The 19,819-nt window shown below is 33.4% G+C and overlaps 2 protein-coding genes across 2 annotated transcripts; one reads left to right on the top strand and one right to left on the bottom strand.

The window, feature by feature from the left end:
* The first annotated feature begins 13,728 nt into the window (after nt 1–13,728).
* Nucleotides 13,729–17,452, top strand: LOC104767122 (nitrate regulatory gene2 protein-like). The gene is made up of 4 exons (XM_010491152.2): nt 13,729–15,762; nt 15,853–16,067; nt 16,166–16,389; nt 16,475–17,452. Exons 1-4 carry the CDS (start codon nt 14,463–14,465, stop codon nt 17,193–17,195), a joined length of 2,460 nt encoding a protein of 819 aa, XP_010489454.2. The 5' UTR covers nt 13,729–14,462; the 3' UTR covers nt 17,196–17,452.
* LOC104767124 (mitochondrial outer membrane import complex protein METAXIN) lies at nt 17,395–19,619 on the bottom strand. The gene is made up of 6 exons (XM_010491153.3): nt 19,369–19,619; nt 18,476–18,810; nt 18,297–18,373; nt 18,149–18,209; nt 17,892–18,036; nt 17,395–17,757 (listed from the first exon to the last, which is right to left on the bottom strand). Exons 1-6 carry the CDS (start codon nt 19,526–19,528, stop codon nt 17,588–17,590), a joined length of 948 nt encoding a protein of 315 aa, XP_010489455.2. The 5' UTR covers nt 19,529–19,619; the 3' UTR covers nt 17,395–17,587.
* Nucleotides 19,620–19,819: the final 200 nt, after the last annotated feature.

The following is a 19,819-nucleotide window of genomic DNA, read 5'->3' as shown; positions in this document are numbered from 1 at the left end:
GAGGAGAAACCACAGAAGATAACCAAAAACAACCTAATAAGGATCTATCCAAAGTGATATGTTGGAGATGCGATAAGCCAGGACACTATGCGATGACTTGCACCAACAAGCCGATACAGAATCATAACCAGAATCAAGAATTGAATCTGAATAAGACACACAAAGTTGATGGCTCGTATGTTCATATTGTTGGGAAGGGAGCTATTAACTTTGTTTGCAAGACTGGAGAAGTAAGAGCAGTCAAAGAAATTTATTACAAACTCGACCTTAAACACAACATATTGAGCCTTGGATAAGCAACTGAAGGAGGGTGTGAAGTGAATATGAAAGGAGACTTTTTGAAACTTCTAGACCCGTGTGGAAGGTTGCTTGTAAGAGTCAGTAGGTCGTCAAACCGTCTTTACAAAACCCTAATGGAAATAAGCCTTCCAATGTGTTTACAGCTCGACAGTTATGAGACTCCTTGGCGTTGGCATGCTCAGCTGGGGCATGTGAGTTTTAATGTCATAAATAACATGGTTCAAAAGGATATGGTTGTAGGAATGCCACACATGATCCATGAGAAGGGCATGTGTGAGGTGTGCTTAGCTAGGAAGCAATAATGAGGTTCATTCCCGGCTAAAATAAGTTTTCGTGCATCACAGGCTTTGGAATTGGTACATGGTGACTTGTGTGGTCCGATTTCACTACCAACACCGGCTAGCAATCGTTATGTTTTTGTCCTAATTGATGATTTCTCTAGGTACATGTGGACGATGATACTAAGGGAAAAGAGTGAAGCGTTTGATTGTTTTAAACGATTTAAAGACTTTGTTAAAAAACACAGTGGGTTAGCCATCTAAGCGTTTCGAACCGATACAAGAGGAGATTTTACCTCAGATGAGTTCAATTGGTTCTGTGAAGAGAACGACGTTACTAGAAATCTAACTGCGCCATATACAACACAACAAAACGGTATGGTCGAGAGAAGAAACCGTACTTTGATGGAGATGACGAGAAGCTTGATGAAAGCGATGATGGTTCCGAATGATATGTGAGGAGAAGTTGTACATCATTCGACGTACCTCATCAATCGAGTGCCCACAAAAGCACTGAATGGTCAGACTCCGTATGAGTGTTTCATGTCCAAGAAATCGAACATTGAACACTTGAGAGTGTTCGGTTGTGTCATGTATGCAAAGCTCAAAGGACCACATTTGAAAAAGCTAGATGATGGATCAAGGAAAGTGATCAATCTTGGTACAAAAGCTGGTTATAAGGCTTATAGACTCTGTGATCCGATTGCTAAGAAAGTAGTCGTCAGTAGAGACGTGATTATTTTTGACGAGAGTAAGGCTTGGGACTGGTCACTGACACCAAACAAGTCAGATGGTGAACCAGGTATGTTTAAGCTTTTTCAAGAAGATTTAATCGAAGATGGTGGTGGACACGGTAATGATCAAAATAATGATCAGCAAGATGCAGACCAAGAAGCTATAAACCATGATAACCAAGAAGAAGAAGAAAACGAAGGAAACAATGATGTGAATGTTGAGAATCAAGTTGAGGATCAACAAGTTGAAAACCAACCAGTGGTGACAAGGTCTGGTCGTGTGATTACAAAACCGACTTATCTCAACGACTATGTATTATTTGCATAACAAGAAAGTTGCAGAATGTTTTTAACAATAGATGGAGAACCAGCTAACTATTTTAAAGCCGGAAAAATAAAAGAGTGGATCGATGCTATGAAGGCTGAACTAGATTCGATTACAAGGAACAATACATGGGAGCTTGTAGACAAACCGGTTGGTGTTAAACCTATAGGAGTTAGGTGGGTCTATAAAATTAAGAAGAAAGCTGATGGTTCAGTGAATAAGTATAAGGCGATATTAATTGCAAAAGGATATGTGCAACAACAAGGTATAGATTTTGATGAGGTATTTGCTCCGGTAGCAAGAATTGAAACTACACGCCTTCTAATAGCACTCGCAGCAACAAGAGGTTGGGAGATTCATCACTTAGACGTGAAGACAGCTTTTCTCAATGGTGAGTTAAAGGAGTTGGTCTATGTTACTCAACATGAGGGTTTTGACAAGAAAGGAGAAGAAAATTGAGTGTACAGGCTTTATAAGGCTTTGTACGGTCTCCTTCAGGCCCATAGAGCCTGGAATACAAAGCTTGATCAAGTTCTAAAGGAAATGAACTTCAAGAAGTGTGTGAAGGAGACGACAGTGTACCGTAAGAAAGAGGAGAAGGAGTTCTTGATTGTGGCTATCTAAGTTGATGATTTGTTTGTAACATGGACTTCTCTCAAGATAATCAAATGGTTTAAATATGATATGTCAAGGAGGTTTGAGATGTCGGATCTTGGAAAATTAACATATTATTTTAGCATAGAAGTTATTCAAGGAGCGGATGGAATCATAATTAAGCAGGAAGCATATGCTCAAGGAATTCTTGTTGATGCAGGGATGGGTTCCTACAATTCAACTCATAAACCGATGTAGTCTGGTATGAGTTTGTCAAAAGCAGAAAAAGAAAAAGAAATCGATGCTACCAGGTATAGAAGAACCATAGGTTGCTTCAGATACCTCCTCCACACGAGACCGGATTTATCTTTTGCATTTGGGGTTCTTAGCCGCTATATGCAGAGTCCGAGGGTGTATCACGGGCAAGTTATCAAGCATGTTCTTAGGTACTTAAAAGGAACTACAGGTTTTGGTTTATTCTTCAAGAAGGATGGATCAAGAAGGATCACATGGTAAAATGACAGTAGTCACAACATCGACATCAACAATGGAAGAAGCACAACATGTTATGTGTTCTATTATGGTTCATCGTCTATTACTTGGACAACATAGAAACAACCGACTGTGGCATTATCTTCGTGCGAAGCAGAGTTCATGGCTGTTACGGAAGCTGCCAAACAGGCTATATGGCTTAAAAAATTGTTGAGTGAGATACTAAGCTTGAAAGGAGAGAAGGTCTTGCTTACAATCGACAACAAAGCAGTCATATCTCTTACCAAGAACCCAATATTTCATGGGAGAACAAAGCACATGCTTTCTAATTTGTGTTAGAAATTATCTCATTAAGAAGTTGATTAAGAAGATAAGATATAAAGACACACAAATAAGATCAAGATAAGAAAGAGCTTATTAAGATAATGTTTTGTGTTGTAATCCTATTAGAATTAGGAGTTGTCTAATTCAATATAAATAGAGAGATCTATAAAGAGGTGTTTTATATGATTTGAGAGAGATTTAGTTTTTAGGAAGTTTTCTAAATTAATAAGAAAATGTGTTCTTACTTTCAAGCTTTTAAACTTCGAATCTAACAATATTATAAAAACACCAATTATTTTAATCAGTTAAATCATTAATATGTGAATTATGTTTTCTTCTTCTTAACTTATGTTAGAGATTAGAAATTCTATTTGTTATATTCAAACAAGAATAAGCTCTCGAGAGTTGAGAATGCATTATAGATGCCCACACGGCCGTGGTCTAGTTGTATTTGAGGAGAGAATTAGTGAAATGATGAAAGGAACTAATCCATGTTCGATCTACTTTGGAAACAAAAACATCATTTTTGTCTGGAAAGTTTGGGTTTGGGCTGAAAGTCCAAACAATTTACATGGTATTCGCGAGATTATGCTAATTGGATATTCTCAACATTAGTCGAAAATTATTCTAAATTTTGGAATAGAAAGTGTGATAACTATCATAGAAAAATCCACTCTATATCATTTCAATGTGTTTCTATTAAAACCTGACCGGATCAAACGATTATGTATATAAAAAAAATAGATCGTAGATTGAACAGTACAGTACTGACATAATTTCGTATACTGGATTTTTCTTTGCGGGCTGTTAGTATTCAGAATTGAATGATTTGTTACCTCCTTTCCTTAATTTAAACGTTACCTCCGTGATTTGGGAAATTATAGGGACCACGTTGCATCAAGCCCTAAAATATGCAGCATATTCTGTTCAGCAAATTTCAGTTAAAGATCGTTTAATCTTTCTAATTCTAATAATATGTTTGTGGCTATAGAGAAATTATACAAAAACTAATTTGATTATTTGTACCGTAACATATTTAATGATAATGCTATATTTACACATGAGAAACTTAGGAAATTCTAGAGCTAATTGTCGCAAGTAAGTGTTTTACAATCTGCAAATTCTCTTCTCCTTCTGCAACTCATCCGCGAAGGACAACAAAAACGTTATCGCTTTATCTTGTTCCCGAAACTTCATTGCTTGGTTGAATAGATGGACCGAAAACTTGGTTTAATAATCATCTTATGTTTCGATGTTTTTACATTTTTTGCCATGGAACTATATTTATAGGGTTCTAATCTTTGATTGTAACCTAAACTTTTTTCATTATCAATGAAATATTTACAATTTAGCAAAGAAAAAAACTTAAGAAATTCGTCAGAATGAGTAATTTATAGTAGAAAAATAATTATTCACCTTTTGTCTTTGTCAATGCTTTTTAGTACCGTATACGTTAGGGATTATATATAGGAAGATATATATATATATATATATATATGTAGAATAGTAAATAACATCGTTCATGTTAGAAATCCTATATTGGAATGAGATGAGATGTAAAATAATCTATATACTAATAAAAAGTAGAAGCTATAAGCTCCTAAGTCTGTCCACCTAGGATTTTAAACATTCAATCAGAATTCAACGTGTCACTAATTAACATTTTTAAAATTTACAAATTTTTCTATATTAAGATATTTTTTAAAAGACCAATTAGGATTTGACATGATATTTATTAACATTTTAAAAATTTCTAGAATTTTTTAGAAAAAGAAAAATTTTAAATTTATGAAAATAAAAAAACTATGTACAATATCCCACATCGGCTAGAATTTTTTTAAACAATGGTTCAGAACCATTATAAATAAGATTAATATGCTTCCAACAACGAATGAGCAGGAAAGCTTGATTTATCAGGCGTCCAAGTTTAAAAGTTTTATTCGGTTTGATCTGGTTTTTTATCTGATCAAATTAAAATTTTAAAAAGTTTCAAAAAATATATTCTAATATATAAATTTTTTAAAAGTTTAAATATTATAAATATTGAAACTTTTAAAAGTTCTTAGCTTTTAAAAAGTTTTTAAATTTTATAATTTTTAAATTTTAACAGTTTAAAATATTATAAATATGGAAACTTTTTAAAAGGTTCAAATAATATATTTCAAAGTTTAAAATATTATAAATATTGAAACTTCTAAAAGTCTTAGCTTTTAAAAGGTTTCAAAATATTATAATTTTTAAATTTTAAAAATTTCTTAACATTTAAAAGGTTTTTAAAAAATTATAATTTATAAATTTTAAAGTTTAAAATATTATAAATATTGAAACTTGAAAATTTTTAAAGGTTCAAATATTAAAAATATTTAAACTTCATAGAATGTTTTAAAACATTACAATTACTTAACCTCCATAGAAATCTTAAGACATTATATCTATACTAATAAAAAGTTGAAGCTATAAACTCCTAAAAGTGTCCATATAGGATTTTTAAAAAATCAATAAGAATTAAATATTTCACTAATAACATTTTTGAAAATATAGTAGTAATCTATATATTAAAATTTTTTTAGAAACAAAAAAGTAAAATCTATAGAAATAAAAGAAATATTTACAACATCCCACATCGGCTAGAAAATTTTAGACAATGGCTGAGAACCATTATAAATAAAACTAATATGTTTTTAACTATAAATTTATCAGGTTTGCTTGATTTATGCTTATTTATCAGGTTTCCAAATTTAAAAGTTTTATTTGATTTATTTTAGCAAATTAAAATATATAAAGGTTTAAATATTTATTATAGAATATTTAGAAATATTATAAATACCTCCATAAAAATGTTAAAAAATTATAACTATTTAAACTCTATAAAAAGTTAAAGTGTCATTACTATTTAACTCTAAAAAAATAAAATGTTACAAATATTTAAACTACATCTAAAGTTTGAAATATTTTAAAAATTTAATCTCTATTAAAAGTTTAAAAGTTTAAGAATTACTAAATATTATATATCAAATTTTTAATATTTTGAAAATATCTTATTTATCTCCGTTTGTGCTTTATATTCTTATGAGCTGTAAAACATGTTTTTGTGTATGACTTTACAGATGATTTGATACTTTTGCAGTAAAATTTTTATTTTCAAGTCTAAGAAATAAGGATTGACGTCGCAAGACCTTGATTTGATGTTATTTGAGTTTAAAGAAGAAGGATCGAAAAAAAACATAAATATTGTTTTAACTATCTATGTGTTCATATTACTTTCTTTGCAAGTAATGATTTTGGTTGAGATGTTTCAAACCGTGTGGATCTAAAACCGAATAAGTATATGGATGAAATTATCAATAATTGGGTGCATGTGTTGACTATGCTGGTCTTCATGAATTGCACAATTTTTATGAGAAAAGAAATGATTTTGGTCTTGGAGTTGGATGGGTTAACAAGTTGTGTGGTAATCTAAAAAAAAGGTTATTCAGTGGAAGAATGTGAAGAAGTTGACGAGGAAGAACAAGAAGAAGAGTATAACGAATAACCAGACGGTAAAAGTAATGATGACAATTACCATAAAATTTGACAGTTAAAATGACAAGAAAAAATATGAAAAATAAGAAAACATTGAATAAAAAACATGAAAACATAGGTGATTGCGATCAATTAAATATGAAAAACGAGATAAATTCATGATTATAAAATTATTCCGTTTTTTGGTGGTCAAAGAAATGGTTTAGGATATGTGATGTCACCAGTTTAATCCGCTTCGCATGTACGTCGAGTTAAATTCATGATTTTAAAACACAACTGATTTTTATATTTTTAAAAATTGTGTATCTGAAATTTAATTTTTTCCTTAATAGTATTTTAAAGTTTTATATAAGATAATATTTCATTACCGTCATCAATCATATATAATTTTTATCAAAATATATCGTGGGTTCAAAACCTACTATATACTAAAAGAAATACCGGTTGATCTTAATATTGAAATTCGTATCAAACCCCCAAAATGACCTACATAATTCATATAAATTGGTTTTAGATGGTATCAAACCCCCAAGATGACCTACATAATTCATATAAATTGGTTTTTGATGGTATCAAACTCCCAAGAGATGACCTACATATATAAACTAGCCCATATATGATAAGTTGGTGATTACTGAAATGGAATTAGGTTTGAAATGAATTGGGAACGAAGACCATCATCTTAAAGATGCATGTTAAATAATTTTACATCATAAGTAACATGAAAACTTAAATTATTTACAAATATGAACCATTTCACTAGTTCGTATAATTGGTTAACCATAAAAGTTAACAAGTATAAATGAGAACCAACTACGGGGAAAAGGAAAAAATTGATATGAAAGACTAGCTAACAAGTTTTGCAAAATAGCACGCTGCCGCCAACCATTGTGGACGTCGTGATCCACAAACAGTCGCAGCAAAATCGTTACAAATTATATATATATGAGTCTGACCCACTGTTATAGGTAGTACTGTGGAAAAACATAAACAAATAATGGAAAACTCTATGTTCGTTAGTGAGGCTGCTTGGTAGTGTCACTCCAATAAATTCATATAATGCAAAGTTCCCTATATATATATATATATATATATATCTTCTTACCAACCTATAAAATCATGTTTAAGCATAAATAAGCTGTTTTAGACAAAATTAGAATTCAGTTTAATTATACTTCACCCTACATATCTCGACTAGCTTAATTTCTAACACTACTATATAAATGTAAGACTATTAGATCATATTCTCATTTTATTTTACTTTTTCATTTTACGAACTTTTTGTGTAAGAACAGACTATTTTAGTCGTTCATATTGTCTGTCATGTGACTTTCATATACATAGACGTGGATATTTAATGTTTTGACTTGCGTATACTATTTTTATTTGATGGTCGATTTTCTATTTTCAGATACTATAATATTGTTTTAAATAACTTTATAAACTTATCACATACTTGACCATGCATATATTTTATTTGTATTTGAAAATTGCATTAAGAATATCCCTATACATGGAATTTATTCTAAAATTATTTGCTTATATAAGTACTTTTTTTTTAATTCTCAACATCTATACAAGTTTTACATCTTGTTTTGAGGTTATCACATTCGATTTACCGTGAAAACCTTAATAAATTTTTATCTCCTGAATATATCTCTTTCTTTAAACTCAACTCTCAATCAATTCTGATTTCAATGGATGAAGACAAAAAAGAGAACATGGAACATAATGAAGAGGAAGAGGTTACGAGTTCATTTTCTAGGTTTGAGAAACCTTACATCTTTTTTTTTTTTTTTGAACAAAGTGAGAAACCTTACATCTTGGTCATGTTTATTGTACCAATTAAAAAAAAAACAGTTACTATATGTTAGATTGTTACAAACAACCTTACTCAAATATATTTTTTCGACCAACACAATGAAATTATGTAGAGCAAATTAATTTGGTTCTTTGAAATGTTATAAGAAAACAAGTCAAAACTAAATCTCGCTTGTCATAGTCACTATTCAACTTTTGTTATGTTCACCTTATACCATTGTTTCACATGATCTGTTTAACCTGCAGATACTATATTTGTTTTGCTTCATTTGTTTTAATCTAGTATTAATATAAATCAACTATCAATATGCAAAGTCTTACTTTTTATAGATTTGTAGATTCCCTGAGTGGCTTGTCTTTATTATGTAATCTTGGTTGAACGTTGATTTTCTTTTCTCTATAAGAAAATTTAATAGTAACGATTAGTACTGAGTTTTAAAATAAATGAACTTTTGTTATATATTAACAAATTAAGTGGACGTACGTCCTCTTGATCAAAGTCAAACATAAGAATACGAAATAGCCCGAAGAGCCATACAAATTTTGTACCTGGGGTTAGGTCCTATAAAAATACGTATATAGTTTGAGTGATCATATAAATATATTACCTTTTATTTTCGAAAAAGTTAATATAGATCCTCTTTTAGAAATCGCTAAGCGCTAGTCGTGCGGTCGAGATGAGTCTAGCGATTAATCAATATATCAAAAATTATACGGAAAGTAATCGAAGACTAGTTTTAGGGCTTATATCTAACTTTGGAAGTTATATATATTATTTCAAGAGTAAAATTCTAAATAACTCTGATGGTACAGTAGTTTAAGTCTCTATAGCTGAGTCAAATGTCCAAGGTTTGAATCCCAACAGTTTGTTTTTAATCAATTCACTTAAGAAAATGGCAAAATCGTTATTTCCTTTTCATCTTCTTCTTTTGACTGTGCACACCTACAACCCTAAAACCTAAACAACTTAATTTTTTCCTTTATTATCATTTTTTGTTCGTTTTACAATGTACTGTATATAAAATCTTCAGATCTAATCTCAAATAAACAATTTTCATCATAAGTTTAACAAAAAATTGAGTTTTTTTTTCATAGATCTGATTTGTTGGCCGAGTATACTAAAATCGCGGCAGTTGGGTACTGCCGAACGCTTTCCCGGCGATTAACCGGCCGCCGATACCGATTTTTAAAACAGGGGTATAGACTCGTATGTTACAACATTTGGACCAGTGCAAAGTAGGTTTGAGCATAAAAACCATATTTGAATACCCAATTGGGAACCCGATCCAAAAAATCGGATTCAGATTGGATATGAGTTTACCTATAAGACTCTATTGGATTCTATTTTCTGATACCCGTAAGTTCAGATTAGAGTAGGATAATATCCGATATCCATTCGGGTACCCATCAAACCTGAATATATAAATATATCTAAAAATATTTAGCATTAATATAATTTAATTACCCAAAATTTTAATTATAATTTTGAATATTTCAATTAGTTTTATACCTAAATATAAAAAATAATCAAAATATCAAAAATTATTTGTTAAATAAGTAAAAATTTGGCTAAATTTATTTAAATTTAATTAATTTTAAAGATTTTTTTCGGGTACCCGGTAGTTCAAGTACTACTCGGATATTGAAATTTGTAATCCAAACCGATCCGAATCCGATAGTACCTAAACCGAACCGAACCCATAATAAAAAATCCAGTAGGTTCTATTTTCTAACCCTATTTACCTGACCCGAACGGATTACCCGAATACGGAGGCCTAGTGCAAAGCATATCTCAAACATCACTCATATATGAGGGCAAGACTTCTCTCACTCATGCATGCGCCAGTGGAACAACCACTATTTGTAAGTGGTAGTTATTTCAGCTTATATTTCAATTATATTTCTATTTAAATTGTGATCGATCCAAATGAAGCTGAACATACATGAAACATAACATATACATAAGCTGTAAAAACAAAAATCACACCATCCCATATTGAATCTTCTTAAGATAAACAGCTTTGATATAATTTGCAAAGCATATCTATGCATTAATACTTAAATCTTATCACAGAATGACATATTAGGTAGACAATATTTTCAGGATCTATTCTAAGTTCTAACCAATAGACTTGTTGGAGCGTTGACTTCCAAAAACATTCTACATTCTCTATGTTCACTCACGATACACAAGTCTACAATAGCTTATTCTTCTTGAATAAACCGCATGCTACCAAGTACCAACGATTTGTTTACTTTTTCTCTCTCTCTTTTTTTTTTAAAACACACATACTCCTTTAAAATACTAAAAAGAGTAAAATAGTTCAAAGTAACACACACATCCACTATATCTTCTCTAACGATTTTGAAGTGGTGGAAGAATCACCCAAAGTGTAAAATATAAAATTCTTTCTAAATTATAAATAAAATTAAACTGTTTAATTTTCATTAAGATATATTGAAAAGGCAAACAAAATTAGCCAACAATATATGTCTATAAATATATATCGTGCGAAAATACACAGTGCAGGTGAACAATAAAATACACACACGTATAGTGAGCAAGAACATATGATTGAATTGGAATTGGAATGTAATAATAAGGAAACTTCTTTTGTGTTTCAATAAGTGGTTGTGCTTATATTCGTTCTACCACCTGATACATTAAAATAATAGTTCCTGAATCTTTGGAACTTTTTCTCAGAATAGTAACTTATTATGTTCAGATTTCTCTACCTTTTTGTCAATACATGAAACATTTCATATTCAGACTTCGATCACTAAACAATTCATCTCTCTTTCAATTACTTTATATAGTATTTTTCCAGAAAACATTTTATTTATGAACTTAATTCTTTATGTTGTAGGATATATTTAGAGAATATATGTGACGGAAATTAGTTTGAGTTTTGTAAGCTTAAACTTAATTATGAAGCAAATCATCTTTACTATGGGATTAATTTCATAGTTTGATTTAAGTAGAGTCGTCAAAATCTAAGCATCTGACTAATAGATTTCTAAAAACATAGAAGGTTTAGAATCTCTTGATCGGTCTTAATTAACTTTTTTTAGTTTCTTGTATAAATTAATACACGGATATGAAGTAAAATATTAATGGATATGGTATCGTGATGCATTAGAATACACATAAAAACGATAATGGACACCTATTATTTGTCAATATATAATATTTTTGAGAAAAGTTGATAATGTTAGCAATGAGGTGGTCAAGCTTAATTTTATAATTAATTTGTTAAATCCTATCATAATCATATCTTTATTAAAGAAAAGCATATATACCGTTTAACGATCGAGAATATAAGATACTCCCACCTTGGAGTTATATGATAGATTTGATGCAAAGTATTTAGACCACTACGCATTAACTTGTGAGATTCACTTTCATCCTGATGAGTAATGACCAGTCCGTCATACAAAGTACTTTGGTTGCATACATCTATATAGTTCTATTATAATGTTTTTACACGTATTGAAATTTATATAATTATTACTTTTGGTCATTCATCTTGAAATTTTCATATGTCCAAAATTTGTATATGTATATCAAAGGACGTTGGTAACAGACTAACTGATAATATAATCGTTTCTACGACGAAGACGACGTACCATTTATCTTTTCTTAAGTCTTTCATCTTCTTCTTTTTGTCAATACCTGAACTACAAATTGTAATTAAACTAACCAGCCAAACTACATATAAAACGCCATTTTCATGCCAATAGTTTAAGATTATATTCTCAACTGATACTATTTGACACTCAAAGCATAGGGCTCGACCGATAATGCTGAGATTTCTCATTTTGGGTCAATCCTTTCTATCATGTTCCTCTCTTGAAGAGATCACTGTCACCACCTCTCTCTCTCTCTCTCTCTCTCTCTCTTGTAGAGACCACTGCCACCAAATAAGTGAAGGTGTCTTTGGAATTAAAAATGGGTAAAAAGGCAAGAGACAAGTGTCTTATCATGATATGTACACAGTGAAAAACACGATCAGGTTATAGTGGACATACGATCAACAGCCAACATTAGCATATAAACTAAAATATGGTGAGACAACATTTTTTTCTAAAAGAAAGTACCATTTTCATGTAAATAAGTAAAACACACATTTGAGGGTGATAAAACTTTTTTTTTAATGAAATACTAAGAGGGACCGTACATCCCTTCGTGACAGGGAGCATAGCATTTTATAAAATCCTCTTCCAAAAGAATGGGAAGTCCCTTGAACCGGCGACCAGTGATTTTTTTCAAAGAGTCTTTACCAATTGAGTTATCGATGTTTGGTAGGGTGATAAAACTTTATTCAAACTATATACTGAATTTCGCTTTTGTATACTTTTTTTTAATAATAAAAAAAATTGCATTCAATCACACAAAGCATGAACCATATATAAAACATGTTTGAATGTGAGTTCTTCTTTTACAAAATATCATATAAGTTAAGCATAATTGTTGTCGAGACCGAATCACACAATATGACTATGCTCGGTTTTAAGATATCATATTTGACAAAATACGTGTTGTGGCAATGTCACACAATAGAAGATGTGTTTTGACCAAAAAAATAAAAAAAATAGAAGATGTGTTGGGCTAAACTTGGTGAAAACACAACACAATGATTGAAGTTAGATACAAGTCCTACGGGCTAATTCTCCATTGGGCCAGATTAGGACTGAACTCTACTTAATATGGATGTCAATGGCATTGTCGTGAATAAAATGAGTACACTGGAAACAAAAAAGGAGAAAGATCAGGTATCGAGGCATATTTTTATCGATGATGTATCTTTACGAATGGTAGGGTCCAAATACTGGCTTTTTACTTTAACAGGGCTGAGTGAGGCTGAGGCAGGTCCCCTTCTTTTGATTTGCTTTTCCTAAATTCTTCCAACGTATTTTCCCACTGGTGATGCGTCGGCAGTTACTATAATGCCCTGCTTTGCTATCACAATTTATACTCTCATATTCCAACGATTGATTCAATATGAATATAATTTTGATCTGCGATATTTTATTAATAACGTCTATAATGAAAAACAAAAGAGTTATCAAGAAAAAAAAGTAATTTGATTTGTAGCAATATAATATCATAAATATAGTACAATGACTAACAAAATTATGCATGTTGCCGATTGCACATGAATTAATAAGACATACACCGTGCATGGAATATATCACTATCGGAGTTTATCAATGAATAATATCATAAATAAAATTATCGATAATGCTAATTTTTTTTGTCGAGTTGTGATTAGTAACTAAAAAAAAAAAAATGAGAGTGGCAAAAGCGATAATAAAGATGAAAAGCGAGGATAGAAACAAAACAGCAAGTCGTATACCGTGTCCGGTCTTTTTGCTTCGTAGCCAAAAATATTATTATTCTCGTTGCCGTTGCTTTAAAAATTTTAGTTTTCATTTTTTTATTTTCAGCTCTGCCTCCACCTCCAACTTCCCCATTCACTTTATTTTAGTTTTATTAATGTTCTTGTTGCCTAATGTGTGTGCTAGCGAGTACTCTGTCTTCTTCTCCATCTTGATTGAGAGTAGAGTAATAGAGTCTTGACTTCTCTCTCCTTTATAATCCGACAGTAATTTTGACCGTTGCTTTCTCCAACGTCTCTCTCTCTCTCTCTCTCCGTCTACTGTGTATCCCTCACGCTCCTCCTTCAGTTCTTTTTTGCTCATAATTAGGTTTTTATTTTTTGTCTTCTCTCTCTCTTTCTTCTTTAACTTCTTTACTGGGTTTTGCTTATTGCCTTTTCTTTTTTTTTTTTTTCTTCTTTTGGCCATTTCTCAAGACCAAATCCAAAATTTTCACACGATTTCTCATCTGTGTTGCTGTCGTTTTTTGAGTAAAATCGCAAAATCTACTCATTTCTTGAAGAGGGTTTAAGGGTTTTCAAGAAGCTTTGTCTTGTATATTAAGCAAAGAATCTTCTCAGTTAATATATAATTAAGCTATGTCTTTAATTTTCTTTTCTTCTTCTTCTTCTTCTTCAGTTGTTTCGTAGCTTTGTATGAGTCTCTTGGATTGAAAAAGCTTCAATAGAGAAAATGGGATGTTCTCATTCGAAGTTAGATGATGAAGAAGCAGTTCAGATCTGTAAAGACAGGAAACGTTTCATCAAACAAGCTATAGAACATAGAACTAAGTTTGCTTCTGGTCACATTGCTTATATCCAATCTCTTAGAAAAGTCTCTGATGCTCTCCATGACTTTATCATCCAAGGAGACAACAACAACAACAACAACAACAACGAGTTCGTTCCTCTGAGTCAAAACTCGTTCATCACTCCGGTTAAGAGAAGCCCACCGAGACGCCGCAACCGCAGTAACAGCAGCGGTGAGTTCATCTCCATTACGCCTTCTTCAATGCCTCCTAAGATGATTCAAGGTAGGCCAAGATCCAATGTGAAAGCTAGTTACTTGATGGCTAATAGAAGCAGACCTGTTCGAGTCGAACGGAGATCCCCTGAAACGTATAGAGTTCAGACATTCTCACCACCTAGTAACCAATATGGTGAAGCAGATGGTTTCTTTGGAATGAATATGAATATGAACACTTCTGCTTCGACTTCATCTTCGTTTTGGAATCCATTGAGCTCTCCTGAGCAAAGGCTAAGTAGTCATAACATTCCACCTCCTTCACCGCAGAATTCTCAGTGGGATTTCTTCTGGAATCCGTTTTCTTCATTGGATTATTACGGATATAACAATAGTTATGATCGAGGAAGTGTTGATAATAGGAGTGGTACTGGTATGGATGATGAGATTAAAGGATTGAGACGTGTTAGAGAGGAAGAAGGGATTCCTGATTTGGAAGAAGATGATGAGCCTAATGAACCTGAACCTGTGAGGTTTGATAATCCTAATCCGAATCTGAAAGCAACCGAAGAAAGTAGAGGTAGAATAGATAAGAGTTGTTGCAATGAGGAAGTTAAAGTTGAAGATGTTAATGAGGATGAGGACGAGGATGAAGATGATGATGATGGTGATGATGATGATGATGGGGAGTTTACGGATAGCGGGTGTGAAAGTGAGAATGAGGGGGGTGAGAAATGCGTAGCTCCAACGCAACAACAGAGGAAAGTTGAGGTGTCTAGAGGAGATCAACCTACAGGGAATGTTGTTGGAGTAGGGAAGGTTCAAGAGATGAAGAATGTTGTTGGTGTTAGAGATGATACAAAGTCGCCTGGTTTCACGGTGTATGTGAACCGCAGACCAACAAGCATGGCTGAGGTAATCAAAGATCTTGAAGATCAGTTCACAACCATTTGTGACGCGGCTAAAGAAGTCTCGGGGCTATTGGAAGCTAGTAAGGCTCAATACGCTTCATCCTCCAATGACCATAGTGGTAAGTTCATGATACAATGTTGCAGATGGTTGTGAACATTGTATGAGTTACTTTCAAATGAAATTGTCTTTTGTTTCTGTGTGTTTGTAGCCAGAAAAATGCTGAATCCAGTAGCTTTGTTCCGCTCGGGTTCATCAAGATCTTCCTCTTCAAGATTATTGATCACTTCCTCTGGTGGTTCCAGAGAGAGTGGTTCTGAAAGCAGAAGCGATGTTTCAGATGAATCTTGCATGATTTCTGGTAGCCACCAAACAACATTGGACAAACTTTTTGCGTGGGAGAAGAAACTCTACGATGAAGTTAGGGTAAGTGCCAAAGAGTATTCTAAGCAAGTGGTGACAATTGAATTCTTCGTGTTATCTCTGTTGTTTATAAACAAATGGTCTTTCTGGTGTTGTAACAGTCCGGGGAACGCGTTCGAAGAGCATATGAGAAGAAATGTATGCAGCTGAAAAATCAGGACGTGAAAGGAGATGATCCGCTTGCGGTTGATAAAACAAGGGCTACAATCAGAGATTTAGACACACAGATCAAGGTCTCAATACACTCGATTGAATCCATCTCTAAAAGGATTGAGACCCTTCGTGACCAAGAACTATTGCCTCAGCTTCTTGAGCTGGTTCAAGGGTAAGGGTAACACCAATAACTTCTTCTTCCTTTTGGTTTCTCTTTAACCCTCATACTGACAAAATGGTAATCATGCTCATAACAGATTAACAAGGATGTGGAAAGTAATGGCAGAAAGTCACCAGATACAGAAACGAACACTAGACGAAGCCAAACTGTTACTTGCAGGCACACAAGTTTCAAAACGTCACAAGAAGAGACAACCTTCGATAACGCCAGAGGCTATCAACTCTCAAAGATTAGCTCAATCTGCTTTGAATCTTGAAGTTCAGCTTCGAAACTGGAGAGCCTGTTTCGAATTATGGATCACATCTCAGAGATCCTATATGAAAGCATTATCCGGTTGGCTTCTAAGATGTTTCAGATGCGATCCTGACCCTGAGAAAGTTAGATTATCCTCATGTCCCCATCCTATATACCGAGTCTGCATCCAATGGTCAAGGTTGCTTAACAGCTTGAACGAGAAACCGGTTTTGGACAAACTTGAGTTCTTTGCCTCAGGAATGGGTTCAATCTACGCAAGGCAAGTTAGGGAAGATCCCAACTGGAGTGGAAGCGGGTCAAGGAGATATTCAGGATCAGAGAGTATGGACCTTGTGGTGGCTGATAAGGTAGATGAAGATGTTGTGATGACTGCTGAGAAACTTGCAGAGGTTGCAGTGAAGGTTCTCTGCCATGGAATGTCTGTTGCAGTTAGTTCACTCGCTGAGTTTGCCATCAACTCGGCTGATGAACACTCGAAGCTTGGTAGCCAACCAGAAGAAGATACGTCGGAGCAGCCTCCGGATGTAAATTTCAATTCCTAATTGTCATTTAATTTATTTGGTTTTAGAGAGTTTAGACTTAGGTAGGTTTTTGGCATCATCTTTTGCTATCAGAAGATAGTGTATAGATGGATGAGATCCGTATTATTATTAGTAAGACAAATAGAGTTAGTTCAGTTGATTTTGAGAATGTACCAAAAGTCTTCCAATTCTGATACATCATTGTCTTGAGCCAATGAAATTTATGTAAAAGCCAATTGAATCTCATTCAGAACAAAAACCATTATAATGTGAATAAATCTCAGATCTGTATCCTCTCGCTAACTAAGAGTTCAAGAAAAAAGCACAGAGATTACTGGTTCCTTTATGGTAGTTAGGAAGACGAGATTGCCTGAGAGTTACCGGGATCATTCAATAACAAGAGAAGCTTTGGTTTAGTCATCTTCATCTTCATACTCCACTTCATCGGAACTACCTCCTCCCATCACGGATAAGTATATAACGACAGCTAGAAACTGAGCAGCTATAAAGAATCTTGCTCTTTTCTTGAATTTTTTCTCCTCTTCGGTCTTTTCCACCTTTGGTTTGGTCTTTGGCTTCGAACCTGAACAAAAGATGAAATCCATTTGCTTTACAGGCTTAGACATATCCAATTTACTCGCATATATATGACAGATGTATAATACAAAATCTGAAGAGTGCATGATATGGAAGTAGTAAGGCTTGGATGCGTCTTACCCTTTCTTGTAAATGAAGAAGGGAATGAGTGAAGTGGAGGTGATGGAGATGAAGAAGAGGCTTCGAGGAACTCTGCCTTAAGTTTCTCAGCATATCTGACAAGATTACTATGTTCCAGAAGTTTGCATCGAAGCACAGATGTTTCCTGATCAAGCATCATTACAAAACTAGTTCACTTAAACTGTTCTGAGGCTAGTTTCTACCTGATTAATCAATAAGTGGAGAGTATATTGTTGGAAATTTTTAAAGCTGCTCACCGGTAATACTTGGATTATAAAAAGCATGTGCGAGAGGAAGAAAGCATCCAGACTCGATGGCCTGTGGGAAGAGAATAACAAAAACATTGTCAGTCTTTTAAAGAAGGCCTAAGAGAAAGAATCATGTTCATCAATGTCATTGCAATACCTGTCTTCAAAGAGAAACTTCTGCTCGCCTAACCTAGTCGACAAAGCTTCATATGCCTCCCCTGCTCTTTTGTATATCTGTTCATTTAAGACTATGAACTTTAGTAACTAGTTTGAATGTTCACAAAATATAAACCAAATGTCTTCTCATAAAACAACAACACTTTAAGTAAAGCCAACCTGTGTTTCTCTTTGCTCCGCGTTTTCTTTGGTGATTCCCAAACGGTTCTTGGCCATGTATGTCTGCTTATAAAACAGGACCTTGCTAATCACCCAAGGAAGATCGGAATAGTAAATTTTCGATGTGGATATCCCCTCGGTACCAACCCATATTTCGTAGGTAAGAGCTTCTTCAAGCCAAGACGCAATAAGAGCCTTCAACGATAAATATTCCGGAAGAGACTGGAGTTGAGCGTCAAGATTGACGATCCCATCTTTCTTCAGTTTTTCAATTACTCCTCCATCTTCATTGTTGTAGGCAACATATGTACCGTTTTCAAAGTACGGCAGTTCATCTACACAAAACCACAATAAAAGGAAACAATTGACAACATGGTCAATTCTCAATACATAAGCTCAAAACATCAGATGCACAAATCTGTATATGTCAGAGAGCAAAGGTTACTCAAAATCTCAACTTCAAAACGCAAATCAATAGACAAAAGTTTTGGAGAAATAATCCAACAGTACACCATTGGTCTTAAAATACAAAACCAAGAATAAAATTCTCATGCACAAGCGTTGTAACAAGACACCATTATTCACTTGGAATCAAGTACGAGAACGAGCAATTCAACCAAAGCCATAAGAAGAAATTATAAAACTCTTCGTATCCAGAAAAGTTCACCAGTGTTATCTAATGTCAAATTGAACACTTCCAAAAAGTTCGAACATCAATTACTATAACCTAAAAACCCCAATTTAAAACTCTGAATCAAGAAATGAAACGTTTCATCTTGTCTAGGATTCGAATCTCAATTCAAGCTTAACAGAATTAACCAATGAGGACTTCAACCACAAACACATCACGCAACCGAGACCTTATTCTAAACAATTAAACATCGCGTTGATACCTGAATCAGGGAAGCTTGAATTGAAGGCAAGGTCAAAAGGAAACTGGGCTAATTTGAGGTATATGTAAGCGGGAAGACAATTAGGGCAAGCTGTTGGGAGATCGAAGCTAGGCTTCCTTGCGACCAAAGTATAAACCTCCGTCTCTTGATCGCCTTCCATTATCGTGTTCGTGTGTGTATGAGAGAGAGAGCTCTGGTCAAGAAGAAGAATAATACACCAGTCGGGTCCGGGTCTGGGTCAAGGTTTAGTCGGTCGGGTTTTTAAATTAGGGTTTTAAAATACACCACCCATTTTGGGCTTAAAAAGGCCCACGACCCATTAAGTATGTAGAGGCTGGAATTGGACTTAAATTTTTAAAATAAATCATTTTCTTCAAGGTTTTAGGATTAATGCTACAGCAGGAGTTAGTATTTAATTATTTATGCTTTTGATTTAGCATTTGGTTTTTAG

Source organism: Camelina sativa, chromosome 19, assembly GCF_030686135.1.
Source record: "Camelina sativa cultivar CO46 ecotype springtype chromosome 19, ASM3068613v1".
NCBI lineage: Eukaryota > Viridiplantae > Streptophyta > Magnoliopsida > Brassicales > Brassicaceae > Camelina > Camelina sativa.
Note: the sequence above shows the minus strand (reverse complement) of the source record. Positions and strands in the feature narration are given on the sequence as shown.